Below are 19,127 nucleotides of genomic sequence, written 5' to 3'. Positions count from 1 at the left end.
CGATTTCCAGGTCGAATGTCGAAAATTTCCAAGAAGCCAACGCATAACTCGGGAACCAATAGAGCTACAGCGCCGCGGAAAAGCGCATTCGATAGCCCTATTAACGCCCTTTCTGAGTAATTTTCTCAGATTTGACCTAACGTCAACGGTTTTGCCTGCAGGGGGCAAAAACTGCAAAAATAGCCGATTTTTTCGGAAACAGTTTTTCTGCAATAACTTTTGACCCAAGCATTGTACGAGCTTACTTTTACCGGCATCGTGTTCCTCTCGTCAAGACGCATCGAACGAACTATAATTTGACCTTGAAAGGTCAACTTGAAAATTTGACCTCAGGTCAAGGTCATGACCTGACCGGAAAGGGTCATGTTGCATATCAGTCGATCCGTATCGTCGAGCTGAACACATCTAAGGCGTTTTCATCGCTCTAGCATGCCTCTATCAAAAGTTATTTGCGAAAAACTGTTAGATACCATTCGTGACCTAAGATGACCTCAGGGCATAAACAGGGGTCACAGACACCATTTTCATGTTCAGTGTGTCTAAACCACTTGTAATTCAGTGTTTGGGAGTGTTTATAATGTCTTTCGTCCAAAACAGGCGCATTTCAATTTTCTCCCATTGACTTATAATGGTGAGGTCGCAAAATTGACCTGACCTTAGGTCATCGATATCAAAATTCTGAGATATACATTTTGTACATGCTAATGCTCTTAGCAATCGCTGAAAGTTTCAAAGCGATCGGTCACTCGGTGTAGCTATGACAGACATTGAAACTTTTTATGAGGTGAGGTCACTTCGAGTGACCTGGTGACCTGACCTTGAATGACCTTGGTCTGAAATTTTCACAACATGTGTAGAATTGATGTATGATAAGGTGTACCAAAAACGGCGGCGCTCCGCGCCGCCGTTTTTGAGATATTCGCGAAAAACCACAGGGGGGGGTGTTCAAACACCCCCCCCCCCAGCAGGGCGCGGGTTAATTTGCTGTCCGGCCGGGCCGGCGCTGCCGCTGACAGAATGCAGACCAACAGGCCGGGTTAGCCGCCGACCTCTCGGACGGCGGCTCTGATGGGCGCCGACGGGCCGCCAAACGGGGTCAGATAGAGCTAGTCGGCTTTAAACGATCTGGTTCAAAAAATAAAATGCTGAATGTTTTTGTTCAGTAAAACTATGTGCGTTGGACATAAAACACACATTTGCCGCAGTAACCTACATGCAGTGGTTATTGTAATCGACACGAAATCAATTCCTCCGCTGAGTGTTATTACTTCAGTAATGGCGGAGGCCGCGCGCCTTCATGTGTGATAAGACTAGCGGGATAAAAGAACGTTAAAAAATTCATCATTGCCATGTCTTTCATTTCTCCGAACGCGCTGTTATTTCGCTGCAGTGATGACCTCGGCCGCTAAAAGCACGTCCGTTCTGCATATATGAGCAATACGATCTCATGCAGGGGCTCTCGGTTTACCCAGAATCAATGTCTACACAGGCCGTGGTTCCAGCTTTGGTTCCAGCGCTCGTCGTTCTATATACCCACCCTGGTTCCAGCAGTGTCCCATTCCCTTCACAGTCATGGGTCACTTAGCAGGCCATCTTTGACAAAGGAGTCAATATCTTTAGGCGGTCAAATACGTTGCGGTGTCGGGCTGCGTGCTGCGGCACAGTCTAGTTTCAGGCGTTCAACGAGATAAAGCATGAGCCTTGCGGCACAGTATACCAACTTTGCACTGTAAGCATCTGGACTGGAGAATTTAAACGACAATCTTACATGTAGCGATCAGTTCGTCGCCGACGAACGCAGTGCACTTGCAGTGCACAAACAGTAAAGGCCTGGCTACACTATGCGTTTTCTGCGTGCGTTTTTGCAGGTTTGCGTGTTTTGCGTAATATCGTTCTAGGAAAAAAGTTATAAACAATATAATTTTTACTTTGGTTATATACAAAAGCTAATATAACGCTTATGTAACTAAAATTTAAGGTGAAAAACATCACAAAAACGTAATATCGTTCTTTTTTCTAGAACGATATCACGCAAAACACGCAAACACGCAAAAAACGCACGAAGAAAACGCATAGTGTAGCCAGGCCTTAACGGTTGCTGTTTGTGCACTACGCAGTATCTTTAAGAACCGTTAAAGGAAATAGTTCACTTTCACGAAATTATTTTTTTTGCAACGGATTTATGATTTTTTATGTTCAAAATGATCAGCAAAGAAAATAAAACCTATTTATAACAAAAGATTATTTTCTATATTTTGATATAGGAAGGACTTTTCAGTTTCTGTAAGGCACAGGCGATCCAGTATGAAAAGAGCATGGGTCCCGAAAATTCTTCAGAAACTAGAGAAATTATCGCGGCCACCGGCATTTGGGTGATCTGCTGCTGCTGAATGTCCTTATTGATCAGTACGAGAATTTCTCTAGAGTTCTCGTAGATAATTTCTCTAGTTTCTGAAGAATTTTCGGTACCCATGCTCTTTTCATACTGGATGCGAATATATGCAAGGCACACATCCTCAACGCAAGACACCTTTTTCGGGACGAGAAATAGAATATCTTTGCCTAGGGTGATCGTTGGGCTGTAAAAGCTCCTGATTTATGCTCGTCTCAGCCCAGGCTACGGAACTGCTATTCCAGTTCAAAACCCATGTTAAAAAGTGAACTATTTCCTTTAAGGTATACAATGATGGTCATAGCGGCAGGCAGCTTCGGCCTTCGCTGGGTCACTCCCGCTGGCATTGCCCGTCTTCGTGGTAATGTTTGAACCGGTAAAACACATACCCTCATGTCCGCATCATTAGCCTTATCGAGATGCGGCACCTCCGAGAGCGTTTCTACGTTTGCGAGTTCCGAGGGGAGGCGCCGTCATATCCGATCTGGCATTGATTTCATCTCGGCGCGGCGTTGGCGGCCCGCCGACCCCAGTGGAGCCGGGTCTTTGAACCGCCCCTTTCTCCCCGCGCCCGTTGCCGTTTCATTCGTCTCGTTTTCACGAGTCTGCCTGTGACGCTGAGGAAATGTCGAGCTCGGTTTCCGGTCCCGGCTGCAAACTGGGAGCAGCCCGTAGTGGAGGAACCAACGGACGGCGGAGACGGTGGCTAGAAAGGACGGAGGGAGACAATAGAGGAAAAGTGAGCAATGACAAACGGAGAGTCGATAGAAGAAACAAACGGTGGGAGACGGATAAGACAAAAGAGACAGTAGTTGGATGGGACTGGCGAATAGAGACTACGGAGGAAACCATAGGCAGACGATAAAAGAAGTGCGGTAGATGAAACGGTGGAAGGAGGTGGGCAAGACAAAATGGAGAAAGATGGACAGATTTATGGAGTGAAGACACGCTACTTGGCTTGTTTTGAAAAGTCGGGCATTCGACGGTAACGTTTTGAAGCTGGCAGTGCATGAGCTCTTATTAGTGCATGAGCTCTTATCAGTGCATGAGCTCTTACATGAGCTGGCTGTAACACTTTTGATTATTATCGAAGTCTGCTCGCTGTAACCTAACCAGGGATATTGTTTGCAGCCTTGGAGATGTAGTACATATGCATGCAGGTCTTTGAATACGTGTATACGGTGCTATAGCTGAAGTCGCTCTCCGACGCGCCGTTCGCCAGCGCCGGAGGACCTCCCGGCGTCTGGGTCGGACCGGCGCCCACCCAGGAGGGACGGCCGACCTCCTCCTCCAAGGCCGGCGCTCCGAGCGATCCCGAGCGGCGCTCCGGAGCTGTCGATACCGACTCGCGGGAGACGAGACACACGCGAGACGCCGCCGCCGGCGCGAGGGCGGCGGTCGATGGAGCTCCTTCACGGCCGATGACCCGCTCCGCCCTGGTCTGCGGCCGCCCCACCACACCACACACCCACTCTAAAATGGACGCTGCTGTATTTGGAAAATATGCACTTGTACAAAGCGGCGTGTCCCGGTCGGCGCTGCAGCGAAGCCGTCTCCTCTGCACAGGTTTCCGTGTCGGATACGGACGCGTTGCGTTAGTGAGCACCTGACAAGCTCTCGGGTCAGGCCAGAGACGGGCGGGGCACCCAAGCCCCATCCACTGGCGACCGCAGCTCGGCGAGAGACGCGCCAACGGAGCGGTAACGGTGTCCCCAGAAACACCTCACGCCTACACAGACACGAATGACACAAATACCGATAACAGTGGCATTCAGCATACGCAAACAAACCCTCGGTTACTCACAAAGTAACTTAGTTTAAAATGACTCATCTTCAGAAATCATGCAATCGAAACAGGACACTACATCATGTAAGCAGGATTTTTCAAAATATTATGAAATATCATTTCGTATGGTGATTCACAACTTAATGCCCACGATTTATCTGTTCCGCCCTGAAGCTCTGCCTCATCTGGTATAAGTCTCGTCACCGCTCGGTGATGCAGTTCGGCTGCACGTCTCAGCTCCGCACAGCGTCCGCCAAGGTAGCTCGAGGCCGGTACGGAACGCCCAGACCCGCCGGAGGACCGTCCCGCCACACACACAGCGACTGCAGACGCTGGCGACGGACCTCACTCAGCCGCCATCACGGAAAACATCCGCCTCCGAGCGAGCGCGAGACGCTCGCGAGACAGACCAGCTGACAGACGGACAGACGGACAGATAGACAGACAGACAGATAGACGGAGCGCATCGAACACGTACTGACAGGCGCCGCTTCCGCCATTTCGCGCCACTACAATCGGCGGTGCGCCGGCTGCAGCTGGCGCGCCATAAAAAGCGCGCGCCCCGGGACGTTGGCACTGAAGCGTCGGGCCACATCTAATGAGCGCATAAATCTGGCCGAAGTAGTAAACAGCCAGTGCTGGCGCACAAAGGGCGAACACTGCGCGCCGCTCCGCTGGGCGGGGCTGCTCCGCGCGTCTGGGGAGGAAGGAAGGGAGTGGCGGGACGGCGCTGAAAGCGGACGTTTAAACAGAGTGCGCACGGAGATAACAGAGCTCCCCACGGCGGACGGCAGTCCTCTGACGGACCAGTCTATGAGTCCCGGCTGCTCAGACAGCCTCATTACATCGCTAACGACCAGCCACTGCGACCGCACGGGTACTGGCGGCCACCGCAGCCTGACTAGAGCTCTGGAGCGGCACGGCGGCGGGCCGCTGTCACCGTCTCATCACTAGAACGGTAGTGAGCAGTTCCCTCACACCCAGTGTTCACTGTCAATCGGGAGCGGACGAGCCGCGCCGCGCGCTAGGTGCCGGCGGCGGCGGCGGCGGGCCCGCTGGCCGGCCGGCGTCACACCTCTGTCCCATCCACGCCGTCACCCTGGACCGGCGGCACACCGGCGCCGTTTACACGCGGCTTGGGCGGCACCGGCGGCGGCGCCACCTTCTTGGGCTTGGCGACCGGCGCCGGCCGCGTGGGTGACGGCAGCAGCGGCTCGTCGCTGTTGAAGCCGGGCGGCGGCGGCGGCGGCTCGTCCACCTCCTCTGGCTCCTCGGTGAGCGGCTCGATCAGCTCGGTACTGATGGAGCGCGCGTGGCCCGCGTAAGACAGGCTGCCGTGCGACAGAGGGCGGGGAGCGCGCGGCATGGTGGCGAACACACTGGTGGCTGGCGCCGCGGCCGGGTCGGCGCGATTCTCAACCGGCACGTAGTAGACGGGCGGCCGCTCCTGGCCGACCGAGGTCAGGCTGAGCCGCGAGCTGCCGTCCACCGTGGTGCGCGGCCCGAGCGTGTCGTACACGGGATCGGTGACCAGCGGCGAGTTGCCCCAGCTGGGCGTGCGCGGCCGGCGCGGCAGCGTCACGTACGCCGGCCGGGAGCGGCCCGCCGGTGGGTACGGCTGGTACGCTGGCTCGGCGGCCAGCGACGATTCGAAGCCGGCGCGGCCCGAGCGCGGCAGGTGCAGCAGGTCGGGGTAGTCGCGCCGGCCGCTCTCCGAGTCGGTCAGACTGCGGCGGCGCGCGCCGGCCGCCGCCGCGCCCAGCGCCGGCGGCTCGGTGGCGTTGCACATGACGCTGCTGCCCGGCTGGCCGAGCTCGGCGCGCGCCCCCAGACGCTCCAGTTGAACATCCGTCTGACGCTCCGTCTGCGGCAACTTCTCGTAGCCGCTGCCGTTGGGCGTCTTGTGGTTGAGCACCATCACGGAGTCGGTGGTCGAGCTGGACTGTTTGTCGGAGCGGCGGCCGCGGCGGCAGCAGCACCAGCAGCAGATCACCAGCAGCACCAGCAGCAGCGCCGCGCCGCCGGCCACCGCGCCGATCAGCGCCGGCTGCTGGAGCAGGCCATCGGAGCCGCCCGGCGCCGCCTCCACCGCCGTCCGGAACACGAGCGTGACGTTGTGCTCCACCACGCCGCCGGCGTTGGAGCCCACGCACAGGTACTGGCCGGCGTCCTGCTCGCCGACGCGCGTCACCGTCAGGTTGGTCCACCGGTTCACGTTGCCCTCCTCGTGGATAATGTAGAGCCGGTCGGTGCCGCGCACGGGCGTGTTGTTGCGCAGAATTCTGCCGCCGCTGAGCACCCACTTGGTTTCGGCCGCCGGGTTGCCAGATATCTGGCATCGCAGCGTGACATTCTGGCCGATGTCGGCCACCACGGTCGGCTCCGGGATGGTGATCTGGGGCCGGCAGGCGAACTCCTCCGAGCTCGCCTCGCTCCAGCGTTTGCCGATCAGCCGCTCGGGCTCCACGCAGGTGGTTCCAAGCTGGTAGAGTTTGTGCTGCACCAGCCAGTCGCGGAAGAGCCGCAGGTGACAGTCGCAGCGCCACGGGTTGTCGCGCAGCGTCAGAGAGTTCAGCTTGGTCAGCGACTGGAAGATGACCGGATCCAGCACGGCCAGCTTGTTGCCGTCCAGGTTCAGCTCGGCCAGGTTGGTCAGCTTCTTGAAGGCCCGCTGCGAGATGGTGGCCAGCTGGCAGTGGCTCAGGTTCAGCTGCTGGATGCGCGGCAGCTCGGGGAACTGCAGGTCGTTCAGCTTCTGCAGCCGGTTGCCGGAGAGCGACAGCTGGCGCAGCTGCACGTTGTCGGCGAACGTCTCTGTGTCGACGCTGGTCAGCTGGTTGTTGGCTAGGTCGAGCTCGGCCAGCAGTTCGAGGCCGCGGAACGCGTGTCGGTGCAGCGTTTGCAGGCCAGTGCGCGCCAGCAGCAGCCGCTGCAGATTAACCAGGCCGGCCCGCTGCAGGGCGTCCTCGCCCAGTTCGCTGACGCGGCCGCCGCTCAGGTTCAGCACCTGGATATCCGAGCTGAGGCCCGCCGGCAGACCGGGGCCCGGCCAGTCCAAGCAGTCGGCCACCTTCTTGCCGCCGCTCCACGTGCACCGGCAGTCGCTCGGACACTGGGTCGTGAAATCCGCGGCGACTACTGAGACCACCGTCAGCAGCAGCGGCAGCAGCAGCGGCGGCGGCCGGCTACCGCCTCCCATGGCCGAGACGAGCAGCGAGTCGACTAATGCAGCCGAACGTCAGACAACCTGCAACAACACAAAACCGGACGTTAGACACCCTGCACCAACACAACAGTGGGCTTCAGACAAGGTGGCTGCAAAATACAACACCGGGCGCCAGATGTCCTGCTGTAGTAAAACATTACACAATCTGCAACAAAACAACAATAGACGTCATACAGCGTGTAGCAGCGCATCCCCTGAGATAAGACAGCTTGCAACAACACGACACTATACGATCAACACTGGAAAGCATCCGTGGCAATACAGAATGGCCGGCTGGACGGACCCTCGTTCCCACGCCGCTGGTGCCGGGTGGTCGCCCCGCTGCCTCTGGGGTGATCAGTGGGTTATTTCCGTCCCGATACCAGCTCTGACGTGGAGGTTCGGAGTCCCTCGCTGACTCCCCTGGCACACCGCGGGGGCAGTGAGCCCTCTAATGGAGCCCTGTCAGTGGCCAGAGCCCGGCCCATCACCACATTTACCGGCTATCAGTTATGATCAGTATAATTTCATGCGGCCGGTCCGCGCCGGCTAAGTGAATTGCCGGTCAATATATCCGTATTACCTCGCGGCGGGGCGGGACGGGATGCGGTTGGGGACGGGGGCGGGAGATGTCACCTGCCTGACAGCTAACAAGTGGGAGGGGCAGGAGTGAGACGTCGCCTGCCGGAGGCTGAAGGCGGCTGTTCTAAGGCAGGAGGAAGAGACGGGAGGGACCGCGCGAAAATACTGACTGGGTGTGAGAGACTGCACAACTGGCGACGTTTGGAAGGACGGCGCAGGACTCCAAAACGGAAGGACGGAAGGACTCTAAAATAGCTCGCAGACAGTAGTTGCCGTATAGCAGCGCTACAGATGGATCCATAGCTACGTTCGGCAGTCCCTTCATCGCCAGGTACAGTCCTTTCACACCCGGCTTGTAAGCCGGGGTGAGTCTGTCTGGTGTCAACACAACTTACACAAGTGCTGTGGCTTCCCACCGAGCTGTCAGAGTGATAAGCCTGTTGCTTGGGTAAACTAGTTTCCTTATCTGGCGGTTGGTGGGATATTGTAAAAGTCCTCGCCCTTTTGCCCGATCAGTAATCGGGAGCACGAGAGATGGAGATCCTGAGAGTGGGCATGAGAACGGGTGACAAATGTCGCTATAGGTTGAATGTGTTCCCAATAGTTGTTTATTAGTAACAGTCGGATGTCGCGTTTGGAAACTGTGAGCGACTATGGAACTAACCCGATTACATTACCTGTTTTAGGTTACCTATTTCATATACCTAATATCACGCGGATACAGGTGTGACAAATTATCTCAATAAAGGCGTGAGTGAGGTCACCATTAAAAACGGTTGACTCCGTTATACCTACCTTCTTGTAAATTTGTAATTTGTTTTTATATTGTGAATGGACAGATCGATGATTGTATGGGGCACCAGCCGCCATTCTTTCCTCCCACCTGTATGGATCGCATGGACTTAAGAGTTCGCACCTCTTAAGGACAATAGCGTGCCGGTGGCAGTGCCGGGCTGAGAAAAACAGCCTCGTGAAGAGTTTCCAACTGAGCTGGCCTCGACGGCAGGACACGGCGCTCCCGCATAACCCTAATTAACGCTAATTACTCTGTTGACGCGCGAACGATGACGGTGTCGGCGCTGAAGAGCGGAGGGGTGGCCGTCCGTGTCGACTGCAAGGATGGTCGTCCGTGTCGGCAGAGGATGGTCGTGTATGGAAGGGTGACAAGTCGTGTTGGCAGAGGATGGCCGTGTACGGAAGGGTGGCCAGTCGTGTTGGCAGAGGATGGTCGTTTATGGAAGGGTGGACAGTCGTGTTGGCAGAGGATGGCCTTCCGTGTCGACTGAGGATGGTGGGATATGGGGTGAGATGATCATGGTAGCAGGGGATGGATATACGAATGATATCCTCGCCCCACCGACACTTATGTGGGCAAGTAATATTAGGCCCGAAGGTCACATATCTATTTTAAGTATAAACTAATTAATCACCTCAGTTGTGAGGTTGCCTTGCTTGGCCTGTCTCTAGGACTTTCCGATGATCCCGCACCTTCCCCATCATTCATCGTTACAGTTTGATCGTATGCCTTTCTCAGCCTGAAATTGTGACCGTTGAATATTAGAGGGATTCCGGCTGCTGTGTGCGTTGTAGCGTGTCCCGTCCTGCACAGTCGGCAGCGTGCAGCGGCCTCCCCCGTCCCCACCCCGGGAGGGAGGGAGGGCCCCCGCCCCCGTGCCGCCGGCGCGTCGCTGCAGGATCTGGGCCGACAGTCCATTACAGGCCGCTACCGCCCGCGCCGGGCGACAGGGAACGGGGCCACACAATTATCCGGCGCGGTAGACCGGCGGCGCCCACATGAGTCTCCCATGCAGACACCTCGGCGTGGCGCCTTCTCTTGGCTCTCAGAAACGGTTATAAACTATAGCCAACAAGAAATCGCTGATGGTTCATTGCGAATCCTCGTTTATCATTCCCACGAAACTGTTACGACGTTGGTTCTGATGGTCACCTGTTACTCGCAATGCTCCCTTTGTTTCGCCAATTACCGTCACTAAGGCAATTGGCAGCGTCTATCTATCCACTCTCCAACCGGACTGGAAAAGGCGAAAGGAGAGAGAGAACGAGAGAACGAGAGAGACAGAGAGAGAACGAGAGATAGAGGAGGGTGAGACGCAGCATCGGGCCGAAAACTGTGTCCACAAAACGAGTCTAAGCTAGATTTATGGTGCCACCGGCGGCCCTTGGGAGGGCGAGATTGGAAGTGGGGAAGTTGATCCCCCAAATGAGGACAGTTAACCGGCCTTGGCCGCCGGTCCAATGGATGAAAAGGGCAATTTATAGAGCGGTTTCAGTGCGGGCGAGGGGAAGACGCCGCGACTATTGCGAAGATGGAAGACGAATGAGGCCAGGAGATTATACGACAAATGCTGCGCAAGTCCACTTGCCGACCACTGACCGGGGTTTTTAGAGTCGCGCCGGGCGCTCAATATCAACGCCTCCTACCCCTGGAGAGCCCGTTTCAGTCGTCTGATCGCAGCAGTCGATAGATACCTACCCTCGGCCATTTGCTGCCACTCGATAACAGGGAGAATAAACATGAACCAACTCCAGTGAGTCGAATTCCATGGTTTCGACCATTCCCTCAGCGACAGAGGAAACACGTCAAAACATATCCGAGACATTTCCAGGATCTTCTCGAGATCGGCATAGCTCCGCCGTTTGGGTTAGATTTTGTCATCGCATCCGTTTTCTGTCGTCTGTCTCGTGACATCTGTCGTCTAGCCGTCTCCGTCATCGAACGTTCCGCCTAAATCATAGCCGGAACGCCCCTCCAACCGCTGCCTTCACCATGCCGGTCGCTCCGACCCTGCGAGTCCAGATACGACTCCGTTCCAACCCGACCTGCCCAAAGGGACTCAGCCCGACCCAACTCGTCCCTCCCGGTCTGACCCGCTGAGGCGCACGTTGCCGCTCCAGCGCACAGCAGAAGTCGTATAGTACACAGCGCGTCGGCGTGGGGCCATATTTCAGCCGAGCGGCGCTGATCGGACGGCCGATCGGTTGATTTACCGGCCGGCCCGGACGCTAATGACGGCCGTGGCAGAAGCGGCGCCGACGGCGAATTAATGCCGCCTCCCCGGACACAAGAGCCGCCCGCTCACTCGGCCGGGATAGACAGGAGGCGACGGAGAAATATCACACGGAGAGACGGGATGTCATAGAGGGCAGAGACGGGATATCATACAGCGGAGAGAGAGAGAGAGAGAGAGAGAGAGAGAGAGAGAGAGAGAGAGAGAGAGAGAGAGAGAGAGAGAGAGAGAGAGAGAGAGAGAGAGAGAGAGAGGGAGAGAGAGAGAGAGAGAGAGAGAGAGAGAGAGAGAGAGGGAGAGAGAGAGAGACCCGCCTCTGGCGGTGCACCGTACTGTCACTGTCAGTCTGTATAGAAGCAATAGCTGCATGCGGCACAGCCTAACTACAGGCGTTTACTGCTGCTGCCATCTAGCGACAAACCGGAAAGTAGCGCACGCTCTGAGGCTTCGCGCCGGAACGACATTTTATGTAACATGGCAGAACAACTATTTTATATGAAAAAACGCCAAAGTCAGGTTACCGTCACACACGCTGACTTCCGTCTCCGTCAGCAAGCGCCGCCATCGGAGCCGAGCCGAGCCTTCAGTTCCCACTAACACGGCTACGCACTACTATAAGGTACCCGAGCCATATTCAGCGTCCCTTGACACTATGATTAACTGCGCAGTCGGCTGGCATTAGGCTTCACTGGAACGAAAGGTCACTGTACTTCTCGGAACAGGGCATATCCCGGATGCATCTGGGAATATGAGCCGTGGTTGATTCACAATATAAACCGCAGTTAATTCGAAAGTATACCTATATTGCGACACTTCCCTGCCAGCTGATTCCGTCACACAGTGCCGCCCCGCGCAGCTAATCGATAACTGCTATGCGTGAAACGGATCTCTTTATCCGAGACATTTCGCTATGGAATGGGAGATCGTCGGGACAAAGCAGCGGCAGAGCGGCCGACTCATGGGAGCAAAACATCTAATTTCACGCTGAATTTCCGTCCGAGGCACGCATGGCTGCCGTCAGGGGACGGTCAGCAGGCCGGCGGAACCGGCTGGCCGTCACCGGTAGTTCGCCCAGGAGGGCGTGGAAAGCGAATCAGGACACGGAGAGAGGATGATAGCTGGGACAGAGCGCGGGAGGGACTTGGGTCGCCGCGGCCGGCTGTTTTCCTGTTGATCGGCGGTCGGCGGCGCGGCCGTCCCGACAGCGGCGACGGCTGGCGCCCGAGATACGAAGCAGCTGTGTTTTAGCGCGGCCGATCGGGCGGCCTTTTTATGCCCGGCGGCGGAGGGCGGCTGTACGATGTCCGCTTTATGGGGGCGACACCGGACGGCAATGCCATTCGGACGGACATCGGGGCAAATTGTCTCATTGAGCCGCATCCCCGTTGGTTTCACTGTCTCGGGAAATGTGGCCTATTAAAATGGAGACTAGTCCGCCCGTTGGGCCTCGCCAGACCGCGGCGTCTGGGGCTCGCTGCGGTCGCATCGCCGCGACATTTGTACAGGGTCGGCCTTCGGCGAATCAGTCCCCCGATGGCCAAATATCTCCGACGAATTTCAGAGGCGCAGCGTCGCCCGGTCGTCTCGAGTTCCTACTGGACTGTCAGATCCAGCAAAGGCCTGACCGCGACGACCCCCAGAACTGCTTCCGAGCAGCGTCGCTGGCACACATCAGCCGCGGCGCGCCAATGGGGATGGAAGGCGGTCCGCAGGATCGCTCGATTCTTCGACAGGACCCGGCCACTATTCTATTTGCATGAGGCTCAGTGCTCAGTGCTCACCATTCCTTTGCACGGTGATGGCTCCTCACTTCTCTGCACAATTCAGCACAATTCCTCTACAATTTCAGATCTTAGCTCACCATTTCTCTTCAGCTTGCACAGCTGACTCGGAGCTGAGAATTTACCTTTACAGCGTTAGCTCACCGCTGGCTATTTCCCTGCAGATGAGCCCGACGTATACGATACCCCAAACAACCGTCTGCCAGACATCCATTTAAGCTGACCACCAGGGTTGGCAAGGGGTGGCAAAAACTGGTTTTTGCCAGTGGTTTTAACCGGTTTAAACCGGCTGGCAGAAACCCCGGTGGCAAAAACTGGCAAAAACTGGATAAAACTCAGGTGGCCCAAACCACAACTTTTCTAGTTAGGAATGGATCTGAAATGTACAAATGCATTTCTGGATGTTATAGAGATGCACCAAACATTCTGAAGTTTGCCTCATTACTTATCCCTGCTTAAAAAGTCTATGCATGTCGGTAGACATCCCCCACAGAATGCATTTCCATGTAGGGGAGAGTGGGGCAAAGCTGTCACGGTAGGGTGCCGTGCGCATATCAGTGGCAGATACCCCTTCGCACTTCTGATTGTGCAGGACTCACTCTTGCACTGGCTCATTTGTCAACCCTAAAAGGCGTCTTACTGGTTCCTTATGGAAAGCCCATGAAAGTGTTTTTGAGTTATACCTAGAACACTTCAAAGGTCAATGTCACTTCTGTTTGAAAGCATAAAGCTTTCACCGAATTCTCCTTAAAATGTTTCATGTTCAAATCCATGTCTAGGCATATCATTGTGATGGTTTTTAGTTTTTGCCAGTTTTTGCCACTTTTTGCCGGTTAAAGCCGGTTTAAACCGGCAAATGGCATAAACTAGTTTTTGCCGGCAAAAATGCCAACCCTGCTGACCACAGAAGTGGTGTCCTTTCAATCGCCCAAAGCGAGCGAGCGATAATAACATGGGTGACGGCATGGCAATCAGGCAACTTATATTTGTCGTCCGCTTATGGCATCTGATATCGGATTTCCCCAACGATATCTGACGGCTCCGATCCTCTTGATCGCAAGCTATGGTAGGATCGAGGAGCCAAACGCTTCCTGAATAAGCAACATAACATTCCGGCGCCGAAAACAGCCAGATAACTCAGAAACTGCAGTTCGTTCTGCCTTTTTCTTCTTCACAAGATAACCCACCCAAACATGTTTTTGTTGCGATTCAAGTCTTCCGGTCGGCGTTTCCGACCAATGTTAGCGGCACGATCGGCGCGGCGCGGCGTCATAAGGCAGGGCGTGGTATTGATATCGGAGCTGTCTGCCACACGGCTCGGCGGTGACAGCAGGGGCTGGGAGGGGGTCTGTGACGCACGCCCTGCGGCGTGGGCGTCCTCCTATCGGGCCTATCTGAGCCCACCGATGTGCGCCGTTCCCCGCCGCTGAGTCATAAAGCTAGCTCAGATAACTGTCGTATACCGCTCAGTTCGTGACTAATTTGTACCGGTCGGGTCTGTCTGTCCGAATAGTCGGTCACGGACTCACATCCTCAGAACTGACTCCGAGGCGCTACCATCGAGCCCACCATCCTCAGCATCCCGAGACGGTCCGCACAGCTGCCGGTTCCCTAACACCGAGAAAACGATATTGGCCGAGAAATTCACATCATGCAGGTCAAGAAGCCCTTTACTGCAACATTAATTTTACACAATTAATGAAAACTCTTGCGCATGTTCAAGGGATTTTTCACTTTTCAACTCCGCCTTTGGTCCGGAGGTGGATTGACTTTGAAACGGTGTAGGTCTATGCGCTACCGCTCGGAGCTGCGAGGTCTTGGCTGCGTCCCGGCCGGCCCAGCTAGCCGGGCCGCTTCAGGGCCGACTCCTGGGAACCGCCATCGGCGGCAGCTTCAGACGGACGTCTCGGGTTTCACTGCGAATATTGGGCCAATATCGAGGCTGGGCTGGCCGCGGACGGTGCTGTCCGGGATCAGCCACTTCCGGGGCGGGGTCAGAGCCGCGCGCGTGACCCGGCACGGCGTGCTTGTCGGCCGTCCAATTTGTCCTCTGCACGGCAGGACAGTCGGCCGCGGACGTCCGCCGACCAGCCGGTAATGAGAGTGCAGGGCCAGCGGTGCAGACTGCGGCCGGCACTGCTGCCGTGGCGATTACTTTAATTTTTACACAAACCCTTGTGCTAAAATACAAGAAAAAAATGACAGCAGACGGGGTGCTCCATCATAGAGGGAGTGCCACCAGTGTGTCCGCTCCCAGGCTCCTTAGTATACCGCCGTCACGCCGTCCATCTCGGAGGCCGGTCCCGCGGCTGCTGCCCGTCCGCCGAACCACTATCCCCTCTGCTCGAGACAGACACGGCGGCTGAATATTTTTGAGGACGTGGTCTCTGAATTATGCAGCCCGAACCGCTGCGCTCTCAGGATCTCCGCATTTATATAACAGGCGGCCGATGGATGTCGCGGCGTCGCTATTTGCAGCCGCTCGAGAGCCGCTCCGAGGCCGTTCTGCGCCTGGCCAGTCTCATGGTGAACATATGCCGGCTGACAGTCAGCCTGAGCGCCAGTTCATCAACTTCGGAACATAAATGGTGGGCTGATGTGGCCCAAGTCGATACCAGGGATATGTGACCACAGAGCACACGCCAATCGATCTTATTTTGCTTCCTTGCAGGGAAATATTGAACGATGTGAGAAGGGAAACGTTGTAACGTGGACCTTACGAGGCTTGGCATTGCCATATTATGTGATCTTGGCAAATTCATAATCTCAAGCCGTTAACAGAAAACACAAGAACTGCTAGTGTATTCTACACTGTAACTTGGGATTGGGAACATCTAGCGTGTCAATTTTAGCAGTTAGCATACGGGTACCTATACCTACGCATGTTATTTAGCAATGGTGTGATTTAAAGTGAATCAGTTCGCATTTACTCGGAGCCTAATTTATCTAATGAGCAGCCAGTTATCTCATCAATTACCTGCACCTGACAAACCATTAGTACGAAATCATTTAATCGTTACACAAAGCACTCAACTAAAAGGCATTTAAACTAGCCAGAAATTTAGTTAGCAGCAACACGTAATAACCATTTCAATACGAAGATCGTAAAACAAGTCCGGCACCCATTTCCTCTCAGACCCCTGCTATCGCTGACGGTTCCACACTTCCGCACAGTCCCCGTACACCAATTACCGCCTCGCGGACGGCGGAACAAAGCGGCGGAGCGCAGAGACGTCCGCGCCCGGCCGCTCGTAGAATGTGTTTAGCTAATCCATCTGCTCGCGTCAGCGGCGCTGTCCGGGCCGGATGGGCCCGGCTAACAAACGGGGACGGACGAGCGAGCGCGCCTCCTGTTTACTGCTGTCGGCAGTGCTACACATCGCGCTCAGACGGTTCCTCGGTCTCACCCGAGCCGCGGTTCACACCCCGGCCTAGTTCCGCGCCGGAGTTACCCGCGCGCCGCCGACCGTGTTTGTGACTCGCCACGGCAGCATGGCGACCGGGCACGTCCATCGAGCACGGCCAGCACGGCAGACACGTGCCGGGCGGCCGCGGCGTGCCGGCCGGCTGGCCGACTCATTTCCGGAGCGGCGAACACCTGGTCGGGCGGCGGCGTCCGGCGGCGGACACGGCTAGCCGCGAGGGACGCTCCACCGGCGGGCGAGGCTGAGCGAGCCGTGGGCCACCACCACACCGTCGGGCGGCGCCGGGTCGGCGCCGAGCCGCTGCAGCGCCGCGTCAGCACCGGTCGGCGGCGGAGCTGGCGTGCGGCGCGCTGTCCTGGCGCGATACGCACCGGGTCTGTGATGGATGATCGCAGCGCCGGTGGCGACGGCCGATCCCCGGGGAGCGGGGGACACGTGCTGTCGCGATGACAGCGCCGTATGTAGCCCGCCACTCAGCACCCCCGGCCGCTGAGCTGTGGTGTCGCCGCCTCTGGTTCTGCGGTGCCGGGAGCGGGCGGTCCATCCATCCGCCGGACAGTTCCGCCCGCCGCGCCGGCTCGGTGGTGTGCTGCCGATTGTCTGCGCTGTTTATCTATGGGCCCGCTGCGCCGCTGCCGGCCCGAGAAAAGAGCCCGCCCAGCGCTATGCAGCCGGAATGGGCCTCATCTATCGCACTTCCACACTGCCAAAAAACGGCCCATATTTCTGCGTTTTCTCATCAAAAAGGCCGCCTCGCGAGGAAATGTATCCCGTTCGGGATTCCACTCGAGGTCCGCGAAAACAGCGCCGGGGCGGCATCGATGATCGGCGCCGCTGCCGAGCGATTCGTCCGATTATTTCCGCGGTCATCGCAGCCAAATCGGACGGCAGAGCGCTCTGATTTACTGATGTTCCGAAGACATCGACGTGGGACGTGTGTGTGGGATGCAAATATCAATTGGGTTGAAACATGAAAATATATGTTTAACGAAATTCATGTAGGCTGCATGCTGATAAATTGTTGTTGGAATGATTCATGGTCATTCACCACTTCATACCGCTTTACGGAGAGTTGACACCCACTGCAGACAAGTCAGTCTCTTCCTACCGGCTGGAGGAGACACAGGACTAATGCAAACCCAATGGGCCGTGTCCGTTCGGCCACCGACCCGACTGAGCAGGTCAGGTGTGCCGCTGGGGTCTCAGAAGCCGGCAGTGAGCCCGGAGCCGGAGAGGGGGAGGAACAGTGAAGGAGCCCGTCCGAAATTAAGGTCGCGAGCGCGGCACTGAACGCCGCCGTCCGTATCAACGGATCGACACATTAAAGGCCGTCTCCTGGCAGGCATGACAGCCTTTGCATTCGCAATTGCCATGAAAAGGAAAGTTGGCTCCTTTGAAATGGGACATACCGGGAAGGCTCTGGGGAATATTTAACGTAGCGCGCAATAACTGAGCCCCAATATACGCCACGGGTCGGTATTCTGGATAACAAACCAAGTGAAATGCCGTGCTAATAGCCGCGCTGAACTTCGTAGAATTCTAAATGCGGATGCAACATAAAAGTTCCATACCTACGCTCAAGTTTTGTGTAACTTATTCATTGTACGGACCTTGCTCTGAAAAGCATTTGAAGTTTTTGCACGAAACGCTTATTGACTGAAGCGCAGTGGTGACCCTCAGCCCTGATGGAATGCACACATTCTTCTAAAAAGCATAAAAATTAGGTAGGGCTTGTAAGATCAAAAACAACTTGAATATGAGGATTCTGTCATGATAAACTTGATGAAATGTGATCATTTTACGGCCATCTCGTCTTAATAAGGTAAATTCATCATTCCGTTAGCACTGGCAGCTGAACGACGAAAGCCAGCAGCCCCAGTTCTAGAAATATAATAAGTATCCATAACACGAGATGTGCCGAATACCTACGACATGGGCACTGGGCGCCTAACGCATACCATACTTTTGTTAAGTAAGTTTGTGAACACGTCAGAAGACGCGCACTACTAGCCCGGCAGGTATTTAAATTAGCTTCTGTAGATCCTCTGATCAGCGACAGCTTCTGCAACACATTGCAGTATTACATAGCGCTCACTGCACATTTGATCCTGATTGATCTTTGAAAAGCCTCAACACACCAGAAGCTCGATAGGAACGGGCACCACAGGTCATTACGCCTAAAAATCCCGAAACCGTTAACTCTCGCACCGACGGGGGGGGCGGATATCCGCCCCCCCCTAAGGTTTTTCGCGAATAGCGGGAAAACCGCGGCGCGTAGCGCCGCGAAATTTGGTATGACTATAACCTTATCAATTTTACACATGGTGTGCAAGTTTGAACCTCCTACCTTTTAAGGTCAGGTCACCAGGTCACTTTGAATGACCCAACCTCAAGTCACTTTTTTGCAACTTTGTCACCGTGCCAGAGCTACAGTAGATGTCGGAGGCCTTTGAAAGTCGCAGGATATTATTAGGTCATTAATAGCTACAATTTGTATATCTCGGAATTTTGATATCGGTGACCTAAGGTCAGGTCAATTTCGCGACCTCCCCATTATAAGTCAATGGGGGAAAAATCAACTCCCTGTTTTTACCACTAAAACGGGTCGGAATGGCCCCATATACCACACATGACTTCATATACGATCAACCTTCACTACCTTGAGGTCTGTTTTGCTGTTGGGCAGCTGTGAGGTCATGTGACGTCATCAAAGGTCACCAAAGGTTTTTGGCCAATAACTCCGTACAGGAACAAGATACAGACGCGTGGATGGTCTCATTGTGTTCAGCTCGTCAAGACGCATCGAATGATATACATGATGACCTCGAGGTCACGTGACCTGAGGTCAACCTTTGACCTTGACCTTTCGAGGTCAACATATATATCATTCGATGCGGATTGACGAGAGGATCACGATGATGCCCTTA

At 55.4% G+C, this 19,127-nt stretch overlaps 1 protein-coding gene across 1 annotated transcript in view; it reads right to left on the bottom strand.

The window, feature by feature from the left end:
• Positions 1 to 3,866: 3,866 nt before the first annotated feature.
• LOC122392920 (leucine-rich repeat-containing protein 24-like) overlaps positions 3,867 to 19,127 on the bottom strand; it is a 47,793-nt gene continuing 32,532 nt past the window's right edge. The window contains exon 3 of the mRNA XM_043388282.1: positions 3,867 to 7,425. Within this exon, the coding sequence (XP_043244217.1) occupies positions 5,248 to 7,377 (2,130 nt within the window). The 5' untranslated portion in view covers positions 7,378 to 7,425 and the 3' untranslated portion in view covers positions 3,867 to 5,247. The remainder of the gene's footprint in view (positions 7,426 to 19,127) is intronic.

Source organism: Amphibalanus amphitrite, unplaced genomic scaffold, assembly GCF_019059575.1.
Source record: "Amphibalanus amphitrite isolate SeventyFive unplaced genomic scaffold, NRLGWU_Aamphi_draft 000506F_arrow, whole genome shotgun sequence".
In the NCBI taxonomy this organism is placed as follows: domain Eukaryota; kingdom Metazoa; phylum Arthropoda; class Thecostraca; order Balanomorpha; family Balanidae; genus Amphibalanus; species Amphibalanus amphitrite.
Note: the sequence above shows the minus strand (reverse complement) of the source record. Positions and strands in the feature narration are given on the sequence as shown.